The 22,115-nt window shown below is 50.6% G+C and overlaps 1 protein-coding gene across 1 annotated transcript in view; it reads left to right on the top strand.

Annotated features, from left to right (window-relative positions):
* MLXIP (MLX interacting protein) overlaps positions 1–10,371 on the top strand; it is a 41,030-nt gene extending 30,659 nt beyond the window's left edge. The window contains exons 14-16 of the mRNA XM_015417646.1: positions 358–481; positions 3,855–3,984; positions 6,674–10,371. Of these exons, the coding sequence (XP_015273132.1) occupies positions 358–481; positions 3,855–3,984; positions 6,674–6,795 (376 nt within the window). The 3' untranslated portion in view covers positions 6,796–10,371. The remainder of the gene's footprint in view (positions 1–357; positions 482–3,854; positions 3,985–6,673) is intronic.
* The last annotated feature ends 11,744 nt before the right edge of the window (positions 10,372–22,115 follow it).

Here is a 22,115-nt window from a genome sequence, read left to right as displayed (position 1 = left end):
GGGGGGGAACGTGCAGATCTGTCCTCGCAGAGGAGGGAGAGCTGGTACCTGAATAAAGCTTGGTCTTAAAGGTGCCACTGTTTTGGACGGGGGGGGCTCTGCAGCTTACCTGGCTGCTTCTTGCTCTGACTGAGGGCTGCTGGGAGCAGGGGGTGGGGCTTGTTGCATGTGCCCGCCCTCTGGGCTCCACTCCTGTGCGCTCCTGCAGGAGATGACCCCTGCCCCGTGCATCTTCCGACTTCTCATGCTGGGCAAACGCAGGGCAGGGCGTCCACAGCACATCTCTGTGTCTAGCCGAGTCGGTGTGTGAGAAGGCAAGTCCTCGAGGTCAGAGCTGCGTTCTCTCCCTTCCTTCAGCTCCTGTCAGCAGCAGCTCCCCGCCACCGGCGTCCCCATCACGCGGCAGAGGTTTGACCAGATGCGGAGCATGTTTGAGGAATACGTCCGAAGCAGGACCCTGCAGAATTGGAAGTTCTGGATTGTATCCTTTTCTGTGCATCTGGAAATGTGGCCCGTGGGGCGGTGGGGATTTATTCCTTTTCCAGCGGAACTGGTGTCTGCTTTGATCTTCTCCTACGACCCCTATGGGAGCTGCAGGGTTCAAATTCTGCAGAGGGCAGCACTGAGCTTTGTGTGGCGATCTGCTTCTGCCCGGAAGCCCCTCCTGTTTCAGCCCAGACTGGCAGCGTCTGGTCTTTGGATGGTGACGAGGAGGCACCCCGCAGATGGTCAGGGAACGGCAGGTTTCAGAGCCGAGCTCTGGCCTCCCAAACAGTCCCAGAGCGGAAAGGATTTCCGGGAGCCTCAGCAACCACATTTGATGCAGCCGATAAGAGCTGAGCCTGAGCATTGCCTTGCTGGGTGGTTCAGCCGTCTGTTTCCGTCAGCAGCTTTCTGCACACCTCTGGTCCACCGAGGAGGTCCAGCAACGGTCCCTCTAAGCTGTGGAGCCTTGCGAGCAAAAAATCTACTCTGTGAGCTACTGGCAATAAAGTTGTGAGCGAGCGATTTGGCCGCTGCAAAAATTAGTTTGCTCTGGAGCCATCCCTTCCTGAGCTGAGACAAAAATGTGTGAGCCAGAGGCTAAAAACCTGTGAGCTAGCTCACACTAACTCAGCTTAGAGGGAACACTGCTGTCCAGTGTGGTTTGCAGTTGAGGGAACTTTCCCTAGAAAGTAGGCGGTCAGCTTTGAGGCTCGCAACGGAGGCCAGTGGGTGAATCTCCTTGGCCCCTGCTTGCGTTTAGACCCCAGGCTGTAAGGACCACCCTTTTCAGTGGCATCCAGGAGCAGTTAGAGGCACCTGTGTGGTGCAGATTCAAAATACGTGTGTGAGCCAGAAGCTGCTGGGCCCTCATGGAGCATCGATAAATGTCGGGGTGTTGTCCTTGAAAAAAAGCTAGAAGGGTGTTTTGCGTCACGGCGGGGAGGTTAGATAGGGGTTTTGCTCTCTGCCTGGAATTCCCTGACCAGCCTGAGAGGAGGCCTGGGTTGTGTCACCGGGAGAGGCGACTCATCAGAAACCCGATGGCTCCAGATAGAGGAGAAACAGGAGAGACTTCAGCTAAGATGAGGGTGGCTGTGCTCACATCCTGTGATGCTATCAGAGGCGGCCGGGTGGCAGAGGAAGCTGTTTTGATTGCAGGGCCCTGTCATTTCCTCATCGGGGCTGAACTTGGGGGTGTGTGAACTTGGCAGCCCGGAGTATCCCCACCCGCAGGGCTGGGTCAAGCAATATTGGGAGCGGTGTTCCCTCTAAGCCGAGTTAGTGTGAGCTGGCTCACAGTTTTTTAGCCTCCGGCTCACCCGTTTTTGTCTTAACTCAGGAAGGAGGGCTCCAGAGCCAACTAATTTATGCAGTAGCCAAACTGCTCACTCACAGCTTTAATGCCAGTTGCTCACAAAGTAGAATTTCTGCTCACAGGACTCCACAGCTTAGATGGAACATTGATTTGGAGACTTGACTCTCCAAAGGTCATACCCCCGGTGCTACTGGACTTGAATCTGATTCCCGTAGGAGACACAAGTGGGCTGTTTGGGGTATATACCCAGTGCACTGGAGTCATTTCAGCCATGGCTACCCCTCTTATTTGTTCCCAGTATTTGGTCCTTAGAGGCAGTGTTCCCTCTAAGCTGAGTTAGTGTGAGCTAGCTCACAGTTTTTTAGCCTCTGGCTCACACATTTTTGCCTCAGCTCAGGAAGGGATGGCTCCAGAGCATGCTAATGGATGCAGTAGCCAGTTGCTCACTCACATGTTTCTGAACATGGAGGCTCCATTCCGCTAATGTGTGGCTAATACCCGTTGCTAGAGTTCTCCATTGTGAATTTACATAGCTACCTTTTAATAACTGTCTAAGCCGTTGGACGTCACCAGACTGCCTGGTGGGGAACGCCGCCAGTTAATTCTGCCCAGAGTGACATTCTTGTAAGAACAGCAGTTCACAAGCGGCACAGCCACGCCTGTGCCAAAAACGTGGCCTCTGGTGCAGCATTGGGTGGCTTCTGTAGAGTCCTGTGGTTTTGCTTTTGTCGGAGCGTGCCGTTCTAGTCCTCGTGTTTCAGAGAAGTGCTTGACAACACATGTACTGTCTGCGAAAGGCCTTGGGATTGGTAAGGATTTTACTCCTACGAAACCCTCTTAGTATGTGAACTTGGAATGTGGGAAGGATTGTGATGCTTGTCTGCAAGACAGACAGGAGTCATACCAAGTTCTTGTTGCACCCTGAATTTACTTTTAGGGTGTAGCAAGGGCAGAGGGTGCTACAAACGATATTTTCTGATTAGGCTCTTTAGGAATGCTTTGTCCCGGGGGGGGGGGGGAACCTCCTCCTGATGCAGTTTTGGTACTAGACGCAGCCTCGCCCCTGGTTGCAAAACAGTCTCAAAAGAAAAGTCAGATGCTGGGTCAAACAGGTCAGAAATGAATCCTCGAATCACAGAGCTGGAAGGGGCCAGACAGGCCATTAAAGTCCAACCCCCTGCTCAATGCAGGATCAGCCTAGATTGGGGTGTCAAACATGCGGCCCAGGGGCCGGATCAGGCCCCCGGAGGGCTTCCATCAGGCCCACAGTGGAACTGGCTGTCTTCTGCTTCTCCTTCCAGTTCTGCTGCTGCTGCTGTGTCATCGTAGGTTTGCAGCTTACAGATACACACTCGAACAGCATACTCAAGATTGCAACAACAGACATTTTGATGCAATACTTCAGAGCAAGAGGTGTCAGTTATCAGACACTGTTAAATAAACAAAATATCGCACGAGTGCTGATGTTTTAAGTATATTTTTATTATAAGTAAAAAAAACCCCAACCTTTGTGTTCGTGTCCTTTATGAAGTTTATATCTCCGCTGCCTGGCATTACATTTCATGACACGCCTGGCCCGGCCCGGCCCAACAAGGTCTCATTTATGTCAGATCCGGCCCTCGTAACAAATGAGTTCGACACCCCTGGCCTAGAGCATCCCTGACAAGGCTCTGTTCAGCCGCTGCTTAAAGACTGCCAGGGAGGGGGAGCTTACCACCTCCCCAGGCAGCCGATTCCACTGGTGCACAGGTCAAAAAGTTTTCCCTAAGATCCAGCCCGGTACCTTTCCTGTGTCCTGCTCTGTGGAGATCTCTCTGATGTTGGTTTTCTGCAGGCTGTGATAGCCCCTGAGATAGAATCATAGAATGTTGAGAGTTGGAAGGGACCTTGCAGGTCATCTAGTCCAACCCCCTGCACTCTGCAGGAGCATAGCCGAAAGAGAGCCCTGCATACCTACAACATATGTCTTCCCTCTTCCGCCTGTGTGTGTATGGGGGGGACGGGACATGAACGTGTGCTCGGTTTCCCCCTTAACTCTCCGGTCGCCTCTCAGTTCAGCATCATCATCAAGCCCTTGTTTGAGACGTTCAATGGGATGGTGTCCACGACCAGCTTAGAGGACCTGAACCAGACAGCCCTGGCCTGGGTGGACCAGCACTGCTCACTGCCTGTTCTGAGGCCAAGTAAGTAGCACTTTTATTGGGGGGCTTGGTTGGTTGAATTCCTAAAAGTCCTTTCCCAGATTCCCCTTGAGGGCGTCGTCGTGAGTTAAAGCGTCACCAAAACCCCTTCTCAGCACAAAAACGGACGGTTCGATCTCTGCTGCTGTCTGTATCGATTTTGCATACAGTCACTCTGTGGGCAGAAGTCGTGCCGCTGTGGCCTGCTGACAGTGGGCACATCGACGAACTGTGCCAGGAAACACACACACACACCCCAGTGCTTCTGAGATAGCAGCAGGCGTGGCCCACAGATTTTCTGCCCGTGTTTTCCACCCTTGAAAGGCGGGCAAGGAACCTGCTTAAGAAAGAAACACCAACCCGGCAGCTGTGATTGTTGCTGGGCTTGAACACCTCCACCACCCCCGGTACCAAATCCTGGGCTTCTGTTGCTGCTGCAAGAATCATAGAATCATAGAGTTGGAAGGGATCTCCAGGGGTCATCTAGTCCAACCCCTGGACAAAGCAGGAAATTCACAAATACCTCCCCCTCCACACCCCTAGGGACCACTGTTCCATGCCCAGATGACGACAAAAAACTTCCAGGATTGCTTCCTGACCCCAGAGTGCCCATCAGCATTTCCCTGGGCGTGTCAGAAAGGGCCACGGGAACTAAGCACTTGTGCAACCGTTCCTGCCCTCCCTTCTCATGATCTGCCTCAGTTCACAGAATCGGCATTGCTGTCCGATGGCCACCGAGCCTCTGCTTGAAAACCTCCCAAGAAGGAGAGCCCACCGCCTCCTCCCGAGGAAGACCCGTTCCACTGAGGAACCTCGCTTAACTGTCGGGAAGTCCTTCCCGATGTTTAGCCAGAAACCCAGGTGTGATCCCACCTGGGCTCGTGCTGGCTTCGGGGAGGCCTGCTGGGGATTCATCTGAGGGTCTGCTTAATGCAGCTTGGCAGAGGGCGTTCTGAAGTGGCTTATTGTGTGCCGGCTAGGGCTGCCAGCAGTGTTCCCTCTAAGCTGAGTCAGTGTGAGCTAGCTCACAGTTTTTTAGCCTCTGGCTCACACATTTTTGTCTTAGCTCAGGAAGGGATGGCTTCAGAGCAAACTAATTTATGCAGCAGCCAAATCGCCTGTTCACAACATGAATGCCAGTAGCTCACAAAGTAGAATTTTTGCTCACAGGGCTCCATAGCTTAGAGGGAACATTGGCTGCCAGGTCCCCTCAGCCACCAGCAGGGGACGACCAGCATAGGGTTGCCAACTCCGCTGAGGAACCGCCCTTAACTGTCAGGAAGTCCTTCCCGATGTTTAGCCAGAAACCCAGGTGTGATCCCACCTGGGCTCGTGCTGGCTTCGGGGAGGCCTGCTGGGGATTCATCTGAGGGTCTGCTTAATGCAGCTTGGCAGAGGGCGTTCTGAAGTGGCTTATTGTGTGCCGGCTAGGGCTGCCAGCAGTGTTCCCTCTAAGCTGAGTCAGTGTGAGCTAGCTCACAGTTTTTTAGCCTCTGGCTCACACATTTTTGTCTTAGCTCAGGAAGGGATGGCTTCAGAGCAAACTAATTTATGCAGCAGCCAAATCGCCTGTTCACAACATGAATGCCAGTAGCTCACAAAGTAGAATTTTTGCTCACAGGGCTCCATAGCTTAGAGGGAACATTGGCTGCCAGGTCCCCTCAGCCACCAGCAGGGGACGACCAGCATAGGGTTGCCAACTCCAGGCTGGGGAAACTCATGGATATCTGGGGACAGGGACCTCAGTGGGGGAGAATGCCGTAGAGCCCACCTTCCAAAGCATCCATTCTTTCCAGGGGAACTGACCTCTGTAGTCTGGAGAGGAGGTGTAATTCCAGGGGATCCCCAGGTCCCACCTGGAGGCTGGCATCCCTAGTGCCTAACCCTTTGATTAGGTAGCACCGTTAGTCGTTCAGAGACACGGTGCCTGAACCTTAACAAATTGCTTTTTATAAAGCCTTTCATGAAATTAGGCTAGCGAAGGTACGGAAGAAGGCACGCTTTGCATTGCCGGAGCTGAGCCCTGTAATTTGGGTCCCTCCTAAGCAAGGCTCCCTCTAAGCTGTGGAGTCTCGTGAGCAAAAACTCTACTTTGCGACCTACTGGCATTCAAGTTGTGAGTGAGCGATTGGGCTGCTGCATAAATCAGTTTGCTCTGGAGCCATCCTCCCTAAGCTAAGAAAAAAGTGTGTGAGCCAGAGGCTAAAAAACTGTGAGCTAGCTCACACTAACTCAGCTTAGAGGGAACACTGCTCTGGAGGCAGCTCTAATCACAGAAGAAGAGGAGGAGGAGATTGGATTTATACCCCTTGCCCTTCACTACCCAAAGGAGTCTCAGAGCGGCTTGCAAACTCCTTTCCCTTCCCCTTCCCACAACAGACACCCTGGGAGGTAGGTCGGGCTGAGAGAGCACTTTTGAAGACTGCTCCTGAGAGAACAGCTCTGAGAGAACTTGTGACTCACCCAAGGTCACACCAGCAGCTGCATGTGGCGGAGCGGGGAATCAAAGCCGGTTCTCCCAGATTAGAGTCTGCGCACTTAATCACTATACCAGACTGGTCGATCCATATTCTCTTCAGTGCTTTGCCGAAGTTTTCTGGAAGCAAATTTGAACGTGCCTGATTTTTCTACTTTTTCTGGCCACCAAAGCCACAGGGTTCATTTTGTTCTCCCTTCTCGTCCTCCCTCCCAGTGGTTCTGAACACCCTCCGACACCTGAGCGTCACCACCTCCATCCTCTCCGACCCGTCCCGGTTGCCCGAGCAGGCCGCCAAGGCCGCCAGCAAGATGAACCAAACAGCTGGAGAAACCTAACCAAACCTTATCCAAAGAGGGCAGCGCAAGCTCCTGAAGCCCGAGAGGGCGGGCGACCGAGCCTCACAAGACCTCAGAACTTCCTCGCAGTCCGTTTGCTGTGGGACCTCGGCCACCAGGCTGTGGGGGGCGTGGCGGGGGGGCTGGAGCCGAGGGACGATCCTTCGATGCCGTGCTTAAGGGGTTCAGTCACACAGGAAAGCCGACTCAGGTAAATAAGCAGGCCAAACGCCTGCTCCAGCAATAGAAGCACTCCTTCAATGCAACATCACACAAATCTATGCAGCACCGGCATTTATGCAACGTGACCTCAAACACCAGAGATGGACAGAGGCAGCAGAGACGAGACCACCACGAGGGGCAGTGGCGTCAAAAGGGAAACAGATGTTCGGATTCGTGAACTGTAAAAAGGCTTTCCTTTTTCCTTTCTTCTTCTCTTCCGTTCCCCAGTTCTTGGTTTCCTCCTCAGGGAAAATGGAAGGCCGGGATTCAAAGACCTGCCTTCCCCAAGTAGAAGCCGGGCTTGTTTTTGAGCAGCGGGTCTCTTCCTTCTTGACCTTGCCCGTCGGCAGCCTGTGACGTAACACAGGAAAGGGCCGAGGGTGGGGAACGTGTCAGAAATTTCACGGGACGCCCAAAAGCCTTCAGGGAGAGGCACCAGGAGACCCTGGTGAAGGACTTCAGTGGGAAATACATCCATAACCAAAAGGAGCAATGGAACATCTCCTCAGCAGTACAGAAGTACACCAGTGAGAGTGAATTCATCCTCCTGACCGCCCCCCCTTTTTAAATGAGATCTTAGTACAAACTATTACTTCAGGAATAGCTTTGCTTTTGTGGCACTGGAGTATCTGGTGCATGATGTCCTCCTCCTGTTAACTCCCAGTGATTAGCTCAGGACAAGCTTGGCCGAAGTGGGAAGCGTGTCTCTTAACAGCGGCACCATTTTGTCTTCTTTCTTTTTTAAAAACAATGCCTTTTCACTCTCCTGAAGGGTTATGCTTTTAGGCAGGCTTTCCTTACGCGATTACAGTCAACTGCGCAGAGTCGTCCACAAAAACGACTGGGCTTCATAAGTAGACTTGTACTAGTCTTCCCACGCTTACCTGTACTGGCACGCTAGCAACCCGGGGCGTGAACCGAGTTTGCGGCATTCCCCCACCGTGATTCTTACTCGGCACGGGTGACGGGTGGGCCGTGCGCCGGCATGCGCTGCAAAGCTCCCCCGCTGAGAGCCTATCTGGACGGGCGACTCAACGGCATTGGCTGTGGTCACCTTTGGAAACGGTCCCAGAAGCACGATAGGTTCTGGTTGGTGGCAGCGCTTCTTCCCGTCTCCTCCGCAGAAGCCGTGCATCCAGTCCCTTAACCACAGGGTCATTTCAGACCCGGGTTTCAAATCCTGATCAACATTAGTCATGAGTAAGATCTGCCCAAACGTAAGCCTTACTGATGGTTAAGACCAGTGCAGGAAATTAGCTGGGGGACATGCGGACTCCACAGCCTGCTCCCGAACAGTTCATCAGAAATACCAGAAGAGTTCAGCAGCAGCTAATCCTGCAACATGCATTTGGCCCCCATTCCTTGAACCCTGTTTCCAGCCCTGTCCCATTAATACAGCTGGCTTCTTTTGAGCAGTCGTGATCTGCATGCCTAGCAGTATCCGTTTCAGAAGGACCGCCTTGTATCACAACAAACTCCCTCCTGGAGGAGTCCTCCTGCCCCGCCCCAGGAATGGCCTGGTCGCCGTGAACCAAGCTTGTTCCCCCGCCTGAATTACGACAATTATTGTGCACCCTCCACTAACACTTTGCCCTTGTTTCGCAACGGCGAGGTGTTGGCTGACCGTTGTCGGAGAGCTGAACAAGCCAGACGAGCTTCCTTTTTGCTCCAGCGAGCTCAGCAATAACCCCTTGTTTCTTAATCGACAGGACTGGCGCAAGAAGGGGCAGGACTGACAGAACTCCCCCATCGTGTCTGTCGGCTCTGCCGTGCAGATTCAGTTTTCTCAGGGCGGCCTTGGCAGGATATTGAGTCTGCCTGTTTTTTGCTTTAAACCCACAGATTTTCTACTCAAACGGGCATTAGAAGTTGGAACCCTTGGGAAGAGCGAGAAGCGCAGCCATAATCATGCCTTGCGCTGACACTCAGTCATGCTGGATGGGAACAGCAGTAGCCAGCATGTTCAGCGGGTGGTGGTGGTGGAGGGGGCCAGTCCCTTCAAGCGGCCCAACAGGCCAGAGTGTTCCCCCGGGGCTTTAGTGGCCTGAAAGCACAGGCTGAAAATACAACTGGCCCATGCCCCCACCGCCACCACTCCCCCTGGGACCCGTAAAGTTGCCCCCAAGGCAGGCCGGTAGCTACAGTTGGGCATGTCGGGGCCTGCCCCCCTGACTTTCTGCCAAGCCCCCCCCCCCGGAAATTCCTTTCCGCCCAGGGCCCCCCAACTCTCTGGCAAGATGTGGTGGCTGCCACAAACGTCCCGCTCTGCTGCCGGGGCCATCGGTTCCCCTTGCCTTCCACCTTTCCGGCGCTTTCTCTCCCCACTCCTACCCCTGCCCTCCCCCTCATCCTGGTAGCACCCTCCAGAGCATCTTTTCTGCAGTGGGGAAAGGCGAGCGGGCAGGCCAGCAGCCGGGGTGGGTGGAGGGAAACACCAGGAAGGAGGCACAAGGCGCCAAAGCTCACGGCCAGGTGGAGGGCGCCACCGGCACCGCCAGACCCGAGAGCACCGAGAAGCCAGTAATTGAATTAGTCTTAATCAAATTAGCCAGTGCCCCCTGAGACATCAAAATGCCCCCTGACTTAGAAATTCCTGGCTACGGGCCCACCCCAAGGTCCTGCATTCTCGTAGGTTCTGTCAGGAGGGGGACTCACACAGAATCGGGGCACCAGCTGGACTGAAGCCATGGGCTGCCCCACAGCCGTTCCCGGGTGGGACAGTCCAGTTGTTTAGGACCACCACGGCCTGCCCTTGATGGTCCCGAAGACCCAACGGTCATTTCACTTCCACAGCTCAGAATGCTTTTTCCTCCAACGCTGGCAGCTGCTGCAGGTTTTCTGGAAGATACCTGCAGAATATTCCACCGAGAGCCGCTAAATGCACTAAGGGCATCAATGCAGCTGCTGCCTCTGGTCCTACCTGGGGGCCTTCAGTTCTCCCGCTGCCCCAGTTCTCCCGCTTGAGTAGGGGTGGCTCCAGAAACTGGCAGGATTTGTACAGAGCCCAGAGAGAGAGAAGAGCTCTCTGACTAAACTTTTCTCTTCCGGGTCTCTCTGTCTTTCTGTCCCATTGACCCAACCAAGCGAGGGAGGTATTCCCCAGGGTTAATGAGCTAAAAGAAGCGCTGCTGATGTGACACTGCGGGGTACGGACAGATACCAAGGCAGGCGAAACGGCTTCCAAACAACGTCCAGTCTGCTTTTAAAGTAGAGAAGAGCAAGAGTCCAGTAGGACCTTAAAAGACTAACAACATCTGTTGGCAGAGGGGATGAGCTTTCATGAGTCGCTGTTCACGTCTTCAGTGAGTCACAAAAGCCCCTCCCCTGCCACAAATGTTGTTCATCTTCGAGGTCCTGCCGGACTCTTGCTCTTTTCTATTGCTGTAGACTAACACAGCTACCCGTCTTGATAGATCTGCTTTCTAAGGTAAATTCAGGTGAGTAGCCCTATTGGTCCAAAGCAGCAGAACAAGGTTTGAGTCCCGTGGCGCCTTTAAGACCAACAAAGTTTTATTCTAGGCATCAGCTTTTTGTGTGCAGAACTTTGTTCTGCAGTTTTTAAAGGAAGAGGCGGAAGAACGGGGGCTGTTTCTGGGTCCAGAGCCAGCGCTGGTCGTTCCTCTGCTCCTTCAAGGTATGGCTTGGTAGGACTTTTTATCTGTTTGTTTTGCTGAGATGGTTTTCCGTTTGACCTGCACCAAAAAGATGGTGTCACATTTGACTTTGATACCCTCGGATTCAGCAAGATGACTTTTCCTCCCCAAAACCTAATTTTCCACTTCCTGCCCCTCAGACTCTACCCATGCACCTTCACTCGGAAGTAAGCTTCATTGGTTTCATTGAGGCATATTACCGAGAAAGAATGCGTAAGATCACAGCCTAGGTGTTTGCTCTGAATTTGGGGGTGAGTTCGAATTTCTCTTCCTTGCTATTTGGGACGGCCTATTTTTATTTCACTGACACCCCCCCCCCCCTCTTGTGCAAAATTGACCCTGTGAGTTCTTTATTTTCATGAGATCTCCTGTTTCCTTGCACCAGTGTTTCCTGTACAAAACATTTTCCCCTAGTATTTGTGTCTCAATAAATCAGCATTACAGGTTATGCATATATATTATATGAATTTTGTACCTATCCAGTATGTTCCATATACAGGTGTGCCCCATGCGTATACCTGATGCCTACACATCTCCAAAAACAGAAGTGAAAACATTTGACAAAAACGCTGGGAATTTCCTCCTGTCTCTACACCAAAGGCATCTAGTCCTGCTGCAAAAATTCACAATTCTTTGCTCCGCACCTCCCTGCGTCTTGAGGCATTTGTTGCCTAAAAGGAAGAATCATTCCCTTTTTGCAAAGCATCTCCGCTCGGAGTGGATTCTTAGTTTCCCTCGGTACCCAGCTGCCGACACGCTTAGGTGAGGCCCAAGCCCAGCAGTCTGTGCACACTCTTGTCTCCCTGGTCGGCCTACCCATGAACAATCTTCAGGGAAACTATTAAGTTGTCTTGTTACATTCACTGGCGGAGACTGTTTTTGGTGCTTTATTGCCTTTGCAGAGCTGTACCCACCGGTGAGTGCAAATCGGCTTCCGTAGACGTGATGAGAGAGCCCAGAGGGAAGCCGTAGCATAAAGAGGGAGGAAATGGCTCGTTCCCTTTTGCAGAGGTGCTTTCTCCCTCCGGAGCCCCAGAGGGGCCGCAACGTGAGCGGCAAAATGGGTCAGTGAGAAAACACATCCGCCAGCGCAGACTGAGCCACGGCCCCCGTTTCAGCAAACAGAGTAACTGGTTAGCTGTAAAGAACAACCGATTTATTGCAACGCTGGTGAATTAGAATCCACTTCGTCAGATGGACAGATCTCACGGCAGGTACCAGACCTTTCCCCCGTGGTCTTTCAGATGCCAGAGGGGCCACCTATGGCCACCCAAAACAGAAGCCCACGCTGTCTGTCTTAGATTGCCCCTCCCTCCGTGCCCCCAGCTCATCTCTTGCACAATATCCAGGTGGTCCGCGGCTTTCCATTCCTGTCTCACAATGAACATCCCGTTACGCTCACACCAACAATTAGCCCAGAACAAAGACGAGTCCAGGGGCACCTTAAAGACCGACAAAGTTTAATTCAAGGTATAAGCTTTCCCGCGCATGCACACTTGTTCAGATACTTCATGCATGCGCGGGAAAGCTTATACCCTGAATAAAACTTTGTCGGTCTTAAAGGTGCCCCTGGACTCCCAACTTCTGCTGCTTCAGACCAACATGGCCGCCCACCTGAATCCAACAATCAGCCCAGTTTAATTAAGCCGTCTTCATTTTTACTCCAGTGGCCACTGAGAAAGGACTCAAAGAATGAACATGGAGCCTTGACCTTTGAGTCAAGGGCTTCCCGGTATTCCTCTGACAAACACAGAACGGGTGTCTGCCTTTTAGGAAGTAACTGGCATTATTTCAGTGCAAACTCAAATTCGGTCTGCGCAGGCTTGTGGGACATTGGAATGGGGGGTTTATTTGGGGTGGGGGAACTTGGAAACTCACGCACACAAACTCTCACAACCGCCTGGTTCACGTGCATGGGAGGAAGAAGGTGCTCAGGTGGACAATCGTGTTTTGGAATGTTGAATAACTGCAAGCAGAACAAAGCCGGGCCAATAAAGGGCATCTCTGTGCTTTGGGCCGTCCCCAGACGGGACCTGCCCCCTGCAGCCTGAAGTTCCACCACCTCGTTCTTCCGCACGTGAGAACCAAACCTCACTCTCCGAGCCTTTGTATGTATTAAAAGCTATAAGATGTTCTTCTGTACGGCTCCCCGTGCCTTTTAAGGGTTGCATTAGAAAGGGGGGGGGGATTACACTTAGACCTTACCAAACTTGCGTAGCGAACAGTCCCTGGAGAAAAATCCCCATTTAATGCTGACTGCAGGAAGCGGTGTGTTCCTTTGCGTCTCCGTAGCCCAAGTACAGATGCTGGGGGGAGGGGGGCGGTCAGTCCTGAAGTCCATAATCCTGCCCACTTTTGCTCTTGCAGATCGAACTGGTACCCCCCTCCCACCCCAGGTCTTATGTGCCCGGCAGTTTCATAGCTAGCTTGTATCAGCCAAGCAGAAGGGGGCAATGGAGCTGGTAGGGTTGTGGTCTGGCTTCGTAGCGTTCCCAGTGGTGTACAGAAGTAGTTTCGATATGATTGTGGTGATTTGTGTTTGGGGGGGGTTGGGTTTTTTGGAGCTGGCTTTACAAGTTCACCCAGAAGCGTGCTTTTTATTTTTAAAAAAAAGGTGAATGAAACTGAAGCTGCAAGCCGTCCGTCCGATCGTTGTCTGGACAAGATTTGCTTCTTTCGCAGATGTGATGATAAATGTTCTCTCTTAATGAATGGATTTTGTTCTGAAAATAGCAACGAGCTTGGAAAGTTGGTGACTGCAGGCTTGCCCTTTACAGCCTGTTGCGAGGGTTTCTTTTCTATTGCATGAAAAGGCAACTCACCCGTTTTGGGTTGCTCTCTCGAAACTCTGCAATTGCATTTTTTTTATCGTTACAACGGAAATAAATACTATTTTTGGGGGGGAAAACAGTCTGGAACTGTAGTCTTTTCAAAAAAAAAATGCTTGGCTGTTGAAGTCTAGAGTCCCTGGGCTAGCCGGTTCTGTTTCAGTTTCCAGTCATCCCGGCCTTAAGAATTCAGACGCGCCCTGACCTGGATAGCCCAGGCGTGCCCGATCTCATCAGATCTTGGAAGCTAAGCAGGGCCAGCCTGGGCTAGTGTTTGGATGGGAGACCTCCAAGGAATACCGGGGCAGGGACGCAGAGGTAGGTGATGGCAGGCCACCTCTGAACGTCCCTTCCCTCCAAGCCCCACTAGGGGCTGCCAGAAGACAGCTTGGCTTGATGGCAACAACAACAAAAAAGAATTCAGAAGCGAGCAGTTTCATGAAATTATTTAAAATCATGATCTCTAATTGTCAGCATGGCCAAATCTGTGGATACATAAAGTCAGAGGCTGCAGCCATGAACGTACAGAACAGATCATTCTATAAACCTGAAAAAGCCCCAGGTTTGCAAAAAACAACAACCCACAACCCATTAAATTGGGGGGGGAAATACACTGAGGGGAGTTTGGTGTAGTGGTTAAGAGCAGCGAACTCTAATCTGGAGAACCGGGTTTGATTCCCCACTCTTCCTCCACATGCAGCCAGCTGGGTGATCTTGGGTCAGTCACAGCTCTCTCAGCCCCACCTGCCTCACAGGGCGTCTGTTGTGGGGAGAGAAAGGGAAGGCAATCGTAAGTTGCTCTGAAACTCCTTCAGGTAGTCAAAATTGGGGCACTCTTCTTGTTAAAAAAAAAACAAAATAATAGAAACAGAACCTATAGTTTTAAGAAAGGAAATGTCCTCTTAGTGACCATTGCTAGGCAACCACAACAGCACTGCCTGCCTTCATGCCTTGGTTTCTGTCAGTAAACAGCAGGGGAAGGCCCTTTCCAGGGCTGTTTCGGACTCTGAAGGAGGACCAGACCTTGCTGCAGCCACCAGCACTTTGGTACCACACAACTTGCATGACTCAACCAAGCCTGGGTGCTTACACTGTTCAACAGCAGCCAACCCACAAAAGCCAGTGTGGTGTGGTGGTTAGAGTTTCCAACTAGGATCTGGGAGACCCAGGTTTGAATCACTGGCTGATTTTGGGCCAATCACGTATTCTCAGCCTAACCTACCATATAGGATTGTTGTGAGGATAAAATGGCGGAGAGGAGATAGATTAAGCAACTTTGGGCCCCAATTGGGGAACAGAGCAGCGTATAAATGAAGTAGGCAGATAACATAGCTGAAGATGGGCAGATAAAATGTGGGTAGGAAGTAGAGAAGGAAGCAGGGAAAGGTGAGAGTATATGGAGGCTGCCAGGAGGGAGGGGAAAAGGAGGTAGCAAAGGGAGGGGGATACAGGGGAAAAGCAGGTCCATTCTCTGCAAAACCTTTCCAGGTTCCCCACGGCTCATCTGAGCCTGGTGGCCAGAACTACACAACTAGGCCATATTTTTCGTAGATAGAAGCTGCTGGGGGTAGTGAAGGAGGGAAAGCTGAAGGTGGCATGCGGGGAGATAGATACATTGGTGGGCAGGTAGAGGAAAAGAGAGTGTTTGGTGTGGTTAGGAGCACAGACTCTAATCTGGGAGAACCGGGTTTGATTCCCCACTCCTCCACATGCAGCTGCTGGTGTGACCTTGGGTCAGTCACAAGTTCTCTCAGAGCTGTTTTCTCCTGAGCTGTTCTCTCAGAGCTCTCTCAGCCCCACCTACCTCAGGCGTCCGTTATCTCTCGTTTGCTGTATGGGGTACCTATATGGATCCAAAATTTTAATAAAAAAGTAGAACTTATAAGTGCTACCTTCTTCCGTAGGATTTTAGGTTTTCCTAACTCTGTTTCTTATTTCTCTCTTTGTGCGGAGTTAGGTGCCCACCTTATTGAATCTTGGCCATGGATCACCACTATTAAAAATTGGTTGCATTTGCACTTTCGTTCTCCCCCTAAGAGCCTTACTGCTCAACTTCTTGCAGACCCATATATTTCTACTTGGTCACAAATTATAGTGGAGAAAATCAAAACCATGGGAATTGATTTGGCCTCCCTGTGCAATTGTGGTGAAACAGGTATTTTGCAGGTGGTACGGAGGAGGATTTCGGATATGGAAGCCCAAACAATTAATGCTGGGAGCTATGGAGTCGCCTGCGACCCCCCCCCCCCCCCCACAAGCCTCTATGGCTCTGTACATCTCTAATCTAACAATCCCACTTTATCGGCTGGTTTTTATGCTAGCGAGATTCAATCTATTCCCCTCAGATGTTGTTTTAGGCAGATATAGAAAAGAGCTAGGGGAACTCATTAGCATATGCCACACCCCCTGACATCACCAGAAGTGCGTCATAAGGCCACACCCTCTGCCATCACCAGAAGTGTGTCATAAGGCCACACCCACCACTCAGTCTTAGTCTTAAAGGTTAGTCTTAAAGGTGCTATTTGTTAATCTTAAAGGTGCTATTTGAACTCTTTGACTATTTTGCAGCAACAGACTAACACAGCTACCTCGGGGAAGCTCCTGGATGGGGCTGGGAGTCCTTGCAGAGGCCAGGCAGAGGGGGAGGATGCCAACTTACCCTCCTGCTTCTTCCTCTTTCTGCAACAGAATGAGGCTGGAAGCAGGGGGCGGCCGGAAGAAGGGGGCGGGGCTTCGTCGTGTGCCCCCCCCTGCACCTCACCCCGGGGAACTGCGATCCCCCCCGAATCAACCTCTGCTTTGTGCTATTTATTTTCTATTTGTTTCATTGTTCTCTTTGCTGCTGTGTTATGCCAATAAAGGTCTATGTATGTGTGTGGGAGAGGAAGGGAAAGGAGATTGTAAGCCACTCTGAGACACCCTTGGGTAGTGAAGGATGGGGTATAAACCCAATCTCCTTCTGTGGAGGGAGGCTACCAGGGGAGGGAAACAGAAATAGTGGGGGAGGAGAAATTAGTCCCCCCCACACACCAAATTCTTCTGGCTCCCTGCTTGTACAGTATGGAACTCTCATGCCCACTCACTTGCTGAGCCCAGACCGTTGACAGCCAACTCAGACCAGGGAATCTCCCAGAACTTCTGATAAATGTTTGGGACTGGGATTTTAACGCGTAAAATTGCTCTGCGAGTCAAAGGCCACAGTGCTTATCTCTTATACCACCCGAGTACGAAACTGATTCAAAAATGGTGTGATTGAAAGCATCATGCTGCCTGTGCCTTAAGATACAGGATTGCAGGGAGGGCTCTTCTGGGGCAGAGGGTGTGACTTCGGGCAGCCTTGAGAACTCCTGGGCCTGCATTTCATATACATTTAATAGCCAAGTGTGCCACTTCATGTGAGTAAAAGAAATCTGTGGGAGACGGTACACTGAGAGCCAGTTTGGTGTGGTGGTTAAGTGCGCGGACTCTAATCTGGGAGAACTGGGTTTGATCCTCCACTCGCAGCTGTTGGATGACCTTGGGCAAGCCATAGTTCTGTCAGCTGTCCTTGAAAAGAGCAGTTTCTCTCAGAGCTCTCTCAGCCCCACCTACCTCACAGGGTGTCTGTTGTGGGGAGGGGAAGGGGAAGGAGTTTGTAAGCCACTCTGAGACTCCAAGTGAAGGGTGGGGTATAAATCGAATCTCCTCCTCCTCCTCTTCTTCGTCGTCATCTTCTTCATGCTGGCCACATGACCATGAAAATGTCTTCGGACAGCGCTGGCTCTTGGGCTTTGAAACGGAGATGAGCACCGCAACGCTAGAGTCGGATTCGACTGGCTTTCCAGCAAGGGAACCTTTACCTTTACTTTTTAATCAGAGGACATTACATGTCTTTTATTAGATAACATTTATTTTAATTTATTTATTTAAAATATTAAAACATTTATTACATGAATTTATTATGTGTTTAAAACATTTTTTTCTTCTTTACAAAACTCAAGGTGGCTTACCACATAGGTAAAATAGATTAATCCCTGAGATTAACCAAATAAATACTGATTTATAAACCACTCTGGCATTGGAGGTAGCTAGGAGCCTTTTATAAATTAAAATATATTTATAGACTGAAATATTATAAAAATAAACCTTTATAGATGGAAATATTATAAAATAAATAGATAAATATCAGCTTTTTATATCACAGTCAATATATATAATTGATCAGCCATCATAATCCTGTCCCCCTTTTTGACTTATCTTTGGCACTTAATTGTCAGCTAAAGACATTTGCTCAAGTTAAGCTTTAAAACTGTCGGAATTCCTGGCCTTTGTCACTCAGCTAAAGGGCAGAATTTGCATCCAGATTTAGGAAACAACTTCCTTTTGTTTCAGTCATGCTCAGAAGCAGGGTGCATTGACAGTTTTCAGCTTCTCACCTGTGAAAATGTCTCCTCCCCGACCAAAAACGTGCCAAGTTACCTGACGCCTTCCGCAGCACCAGCTAAAGTTTCGTTCCAGAATCAGAATTCCCGAACCTGCTGCATTAAACAGTTGTAGTGTTCAGAAGCCTTGATCAGACATATTTTCCTGCCTTCTTCGGTTGTCTCCTCGCAGGTGATGTTTATAGGGGAGCCTGTCACGTTCCAGTGGGACAGACACGCCTCCTGCTGCTCCAGGTTGGTCTTCAGGCCCTCTATGTATTTAGCATCCTCCATGGTTGCGCTGAGCTGTTGGAACAGGGTGTGAAAGGCCTTGATGATGCCGTGGGTTTCGGTTCTTGAGAAATTCCAACTGCCCTTGCAACTGGGGAGTTGAGCGCTGATATTTCTGATCACTCTTGAGTTGTCTGAAAAGTCGACAAAATCCTTGGTCTGCAGAAATGAAAATTCAGAAGACGCTATTTTGTTGGTCCCGCTAGGCATAGCTTGAAATGGCTTAGAGACTGCCCGCTGCCTGTTGGACCTCCTGCTGCAGTTTCTGCCACAGGTGCAACATCTCTGAAGCCCGACATGGAGCGAAAACCTGACGCACACTTCCTCCCTTCCACCCCTAAAAATGTATTTATTTTGATCTGGCTAATTTATATGCCCCTTGCCTGCCTCCCAAGTCACTCAAGGCAGTTAGCGATGACTAAAAACTTTGAACACAACCTGATAAAACACTTTACAGCCACTACATTCTCAGGAACGGCTCTTTTATCGGACCCAGTCAATCAGCATCATTCAAAAGTCTTCTGGAATGAGAGGGTCTTTGGATGGCTCTAATCTCTCAGGTCCTGGGAGAGCGACTTCTAGAGGTCAGGAAAGGTGGCTACCGAAAGGCCTTCCCATGAGTTCCCGTTGGTTGGATTTCAGAGAGGGTTGCCAGCTCGGGGTTGGAAAATTCCTGGAGATTTGGGAGGTGGAGCCAGTGTTCCTTCTCAGCTGAGTTAGTGTGGGCTAGCTCATAGTTTTTAGCCTCTGGCTCACAGTTCGGGCCACACTTACATAGCAAAAACTTCTAGTTATAAAAGGAATGGCTACTTTTACAGCTCCGTTGCATGTCTTTAGGCACAGTAAAAAAAAATTTGGAATGGTACTTTGTGTATAGCTTCACTTTTGTCAGTTTTTTTTGAGAATCCCCCCCCCCCCCATGGCTCTTTTGTTGTAGAGAATCTCCATCCAGAGTTTAAGCTACAGTCAGATTATTAATCAGCGACTAGTAAAAGGCCGCTGGAATCTACAGGCCTGAAAAAACATAACCGACTGTGGCTGTAGCGGCCTGATCCACCAAGACATGCTCCTGTGCAAGGCCCTTTAAAATGAATGGCAACTGCACTGGGGCACTGCAAGACCAAAACCAACGCATTGAAATTAAATCAAGAAGAAGAAGAAGAAAAGAAGAAGAGATTGGATTTATACCCTGCCCTTCACTACCCAAAGGAGTCTCAGAGCGGCTTACAAACTCCTCTCCCTTCCCCTCCCCACAACAGACACCCTGTGAGGCAGGCAGTGCTGAGAGAACTCTTGACAGTAGCCGCTCTGTTTCAAGAACAGCTCTTATCAGAGCTACAGCTTGCCCAAGGTCATCCAGCCAGGTGCAAGTGGAGGAGTGGGGAATCAAACCCGGTTCTCCCAGATTAGAGTCCGCACACATAACCACTACACCAAATCAAGGGAGGTTTTCGGCTAAACATTAGGAAGAACTTCCTGACAGAGCGGCTCCTCAGTGGAACAGGCTTCCTCCGGAGGGGGAGGTGGGCTCTCCTTCTTTGGAGGTTTTTAATCAGAGGCTGGGTGGCCACCTGACAGCCATGCTATTCCTGTGAACTTAACGACCAAAGACCCAAAGGAAGCTGTGCAAAATGCGCTTATAATATATAACAATGTGGATGAATATAAATATATAATATATAAGTGATTAACCATTCTTATACAAATTTCCTTCTAGGTATACAGACGAAAGAGAAGTCCTCAACAGAACAGGATGGATTGACGAAATTGTCCGGGGTAAACTTCTGTTTCGTAGGGAAACTTCTGAAAATGTAAAAAATGTCTATTTGTTGATAGCCAGTTAAGAGCCAGTTTGGTGTAGTGGTTAAGTGCGTGGACTCTAATCTGGGAGAACTGGGTTTGATTCCCTGCTCCTCCACTTGCAGCTGGCTGGATGACCTTGGGCAAGCCATAGTTCTGACGAGAGCTGTTATTGAAAAAGAGCAGTTTCTGTCAGAGCTCTCTCGGCCCCACCTCCCTCCCAGGGTGTCTGTTGTGGGGAGGGGAAGGGAAAGGAGTTTGTAAGCCGCTCTGAGACACCTTTGGGTAGCGAAGGGCGGGGTATAAATCCAATCTCTTCTCTTCTTCTTATATGTTATATATTTATATTCATCCACATTGTTATGTATTATAAGCGCATTTTGCACAGTTTCCTTTGGGTCTTTGGTCGTTAGTTTCTTGTGGCTGTGATCTTCTTGGTGTTCATGAGTCCTGTGAACTGAGGCAGATCGCGAGAAGGGAGGAGCCAGTGCTCAGCTCTCGTGGCCCATTCTCTCATGCCCAGGGTAATGCCCGTTGTCACGTTGCAGTCAGGAAGGAATTTTCCTCCAGGTCAGTTTGGCCCAGGGATCTAGGTGGTTTTTTGCCTTCCTCTGGGCATAGACCAAGGGTTCCTGGGGGCATAGGAGGGGTGGCTGCGCATTTCCTGTATCAGGCAGGGGGGTGGTGGACTACATGGCCCTTAGGATCCCTTCCAGCCCTATGTTGCTATGCTCTGTGTTCGAAGACAAGACTTTCCCAATGGATTGTTCTTTGTGGGTTTGATCTAAAAATATTTTTAGAAGAAGAAGAGATTGGATTTATACCCCCTGCCCTTCACTACCCAAAGGAGTCTCAGAGCGGCTTACCATCTCCTTTCCCTTCCCCTCCCCACAACAGACACCCTGTGAGGTAGGTGGGGGCTGAGAGAGCTCTTGACAGAGACTGCTGTTCTTCAAGAACAGCTCTGACAGGACTATGGCTTGCCCAAGGTCATCCAGCAGCTGCAAGTGGAGGAGTGGGGAATCAAACCCAGTCCTCCCAGATTAGAGTCTGCGCACTTAACCACTACACCATTTTTAGTGTCTTCCACACACAGAAGGGCTGTTTTAAACCACTTGTGTGCTAAAAGCCAGTGGAAGAAAAAGTAAAATAAAGATCTTCTTTCCCTCGTGCAGGAGTTGCCAGAAACTCTTGAGCAAATGGAGTCGTGAGCAGGGCTATTTTTGGGCAGGAACACACAGGAACGGAGTTCCGGCTGGCTTCAGAGTTGCCCACGCTCTCTAAAGCCAAAACTTCTGCATGCGTGGCTACAGAGGGAAGGCCTGGAGATAGGGTTGCCAAGTCAGAAAAACTCACCAGCGGGGGAGCCTCGCCGGGCTCCGGGAGCCGTTGTCGGATCCGCGCGCCGCCAGCGCGTCACCGGAAGTTTACCTGTCCCCACTTGGCAGCCCTACCCCCCGGCAACTCCGAGGCGAGCAGGCCGGGGGAGCTCTGGAAGGCTTAGGGAGGCATTTAAATGCCTCCCCATGCCTCCCCCAGCCTGTTCAAGGGCCAGCTTGCCTGGGCGCCCTACAGCTGCGGGGCGCCCGGGCAAGCCAAGGGAAGGCATGAGGTATGGCCTAATATGCTAATGAGTTTCTGCTGTTGGGTGTGGCCTGTTATGCTAATGTTTCTGTCCTACACTGAGTTCCTGCTGGGCTTTTTCTCCAAAAAAAGCCCTGGTCATGAGAGAGCGGTGTTACGTCGCTCGCTTAATGTAATGTATTCAGATGCTGCCCTGAATGCATTAGGAGGTATGTAAATCCTCCCATAGAGAAGCCATGCAAAGCTTCAGCTTCGGCAGGGATTCGCGCCGAAAAGTATTGTGGCCAATCAGATTTGAACTATATGTAAGCGGGAAAGCTTATGATTGGTCTTTATGCGATCAACCTGATAGGTTGAGATATGTATAGTAGGTGTGGCTACATTAGCCCGGAATGTTTAAATACCGAGCAGCTGAAATGGACTAGCTGTTCGGGCTATGAGGAGTTGTACCGTGTCAGAAGAAGTCGATTGAAGAGCTGAATAAACTTGAGTTTTGCTGAATCACTCTCTGACTATTATTGTTAAGCACGGACTTAACAATT

The sequence above is a fragment of the Gekko japonicus genome, unplaced genomic scaffold (genome assembly GCF_001447785.1).
Source record: "Gekko japonicus isolate JY-2015 unplaced genomic scaffold, Gekko_japonicus_V1.1 scaffold64, whole genome shotgun sequence".
Lineage (NCBI taxonomy): Eukaryota > Metazoa > Chordata > Lepidosauria > Squamata > Gekkonidae > Gekko > Gekko japonicus.
This window is presented reverse-complemented; position numbering and strand designations above follow the sequence as displayed.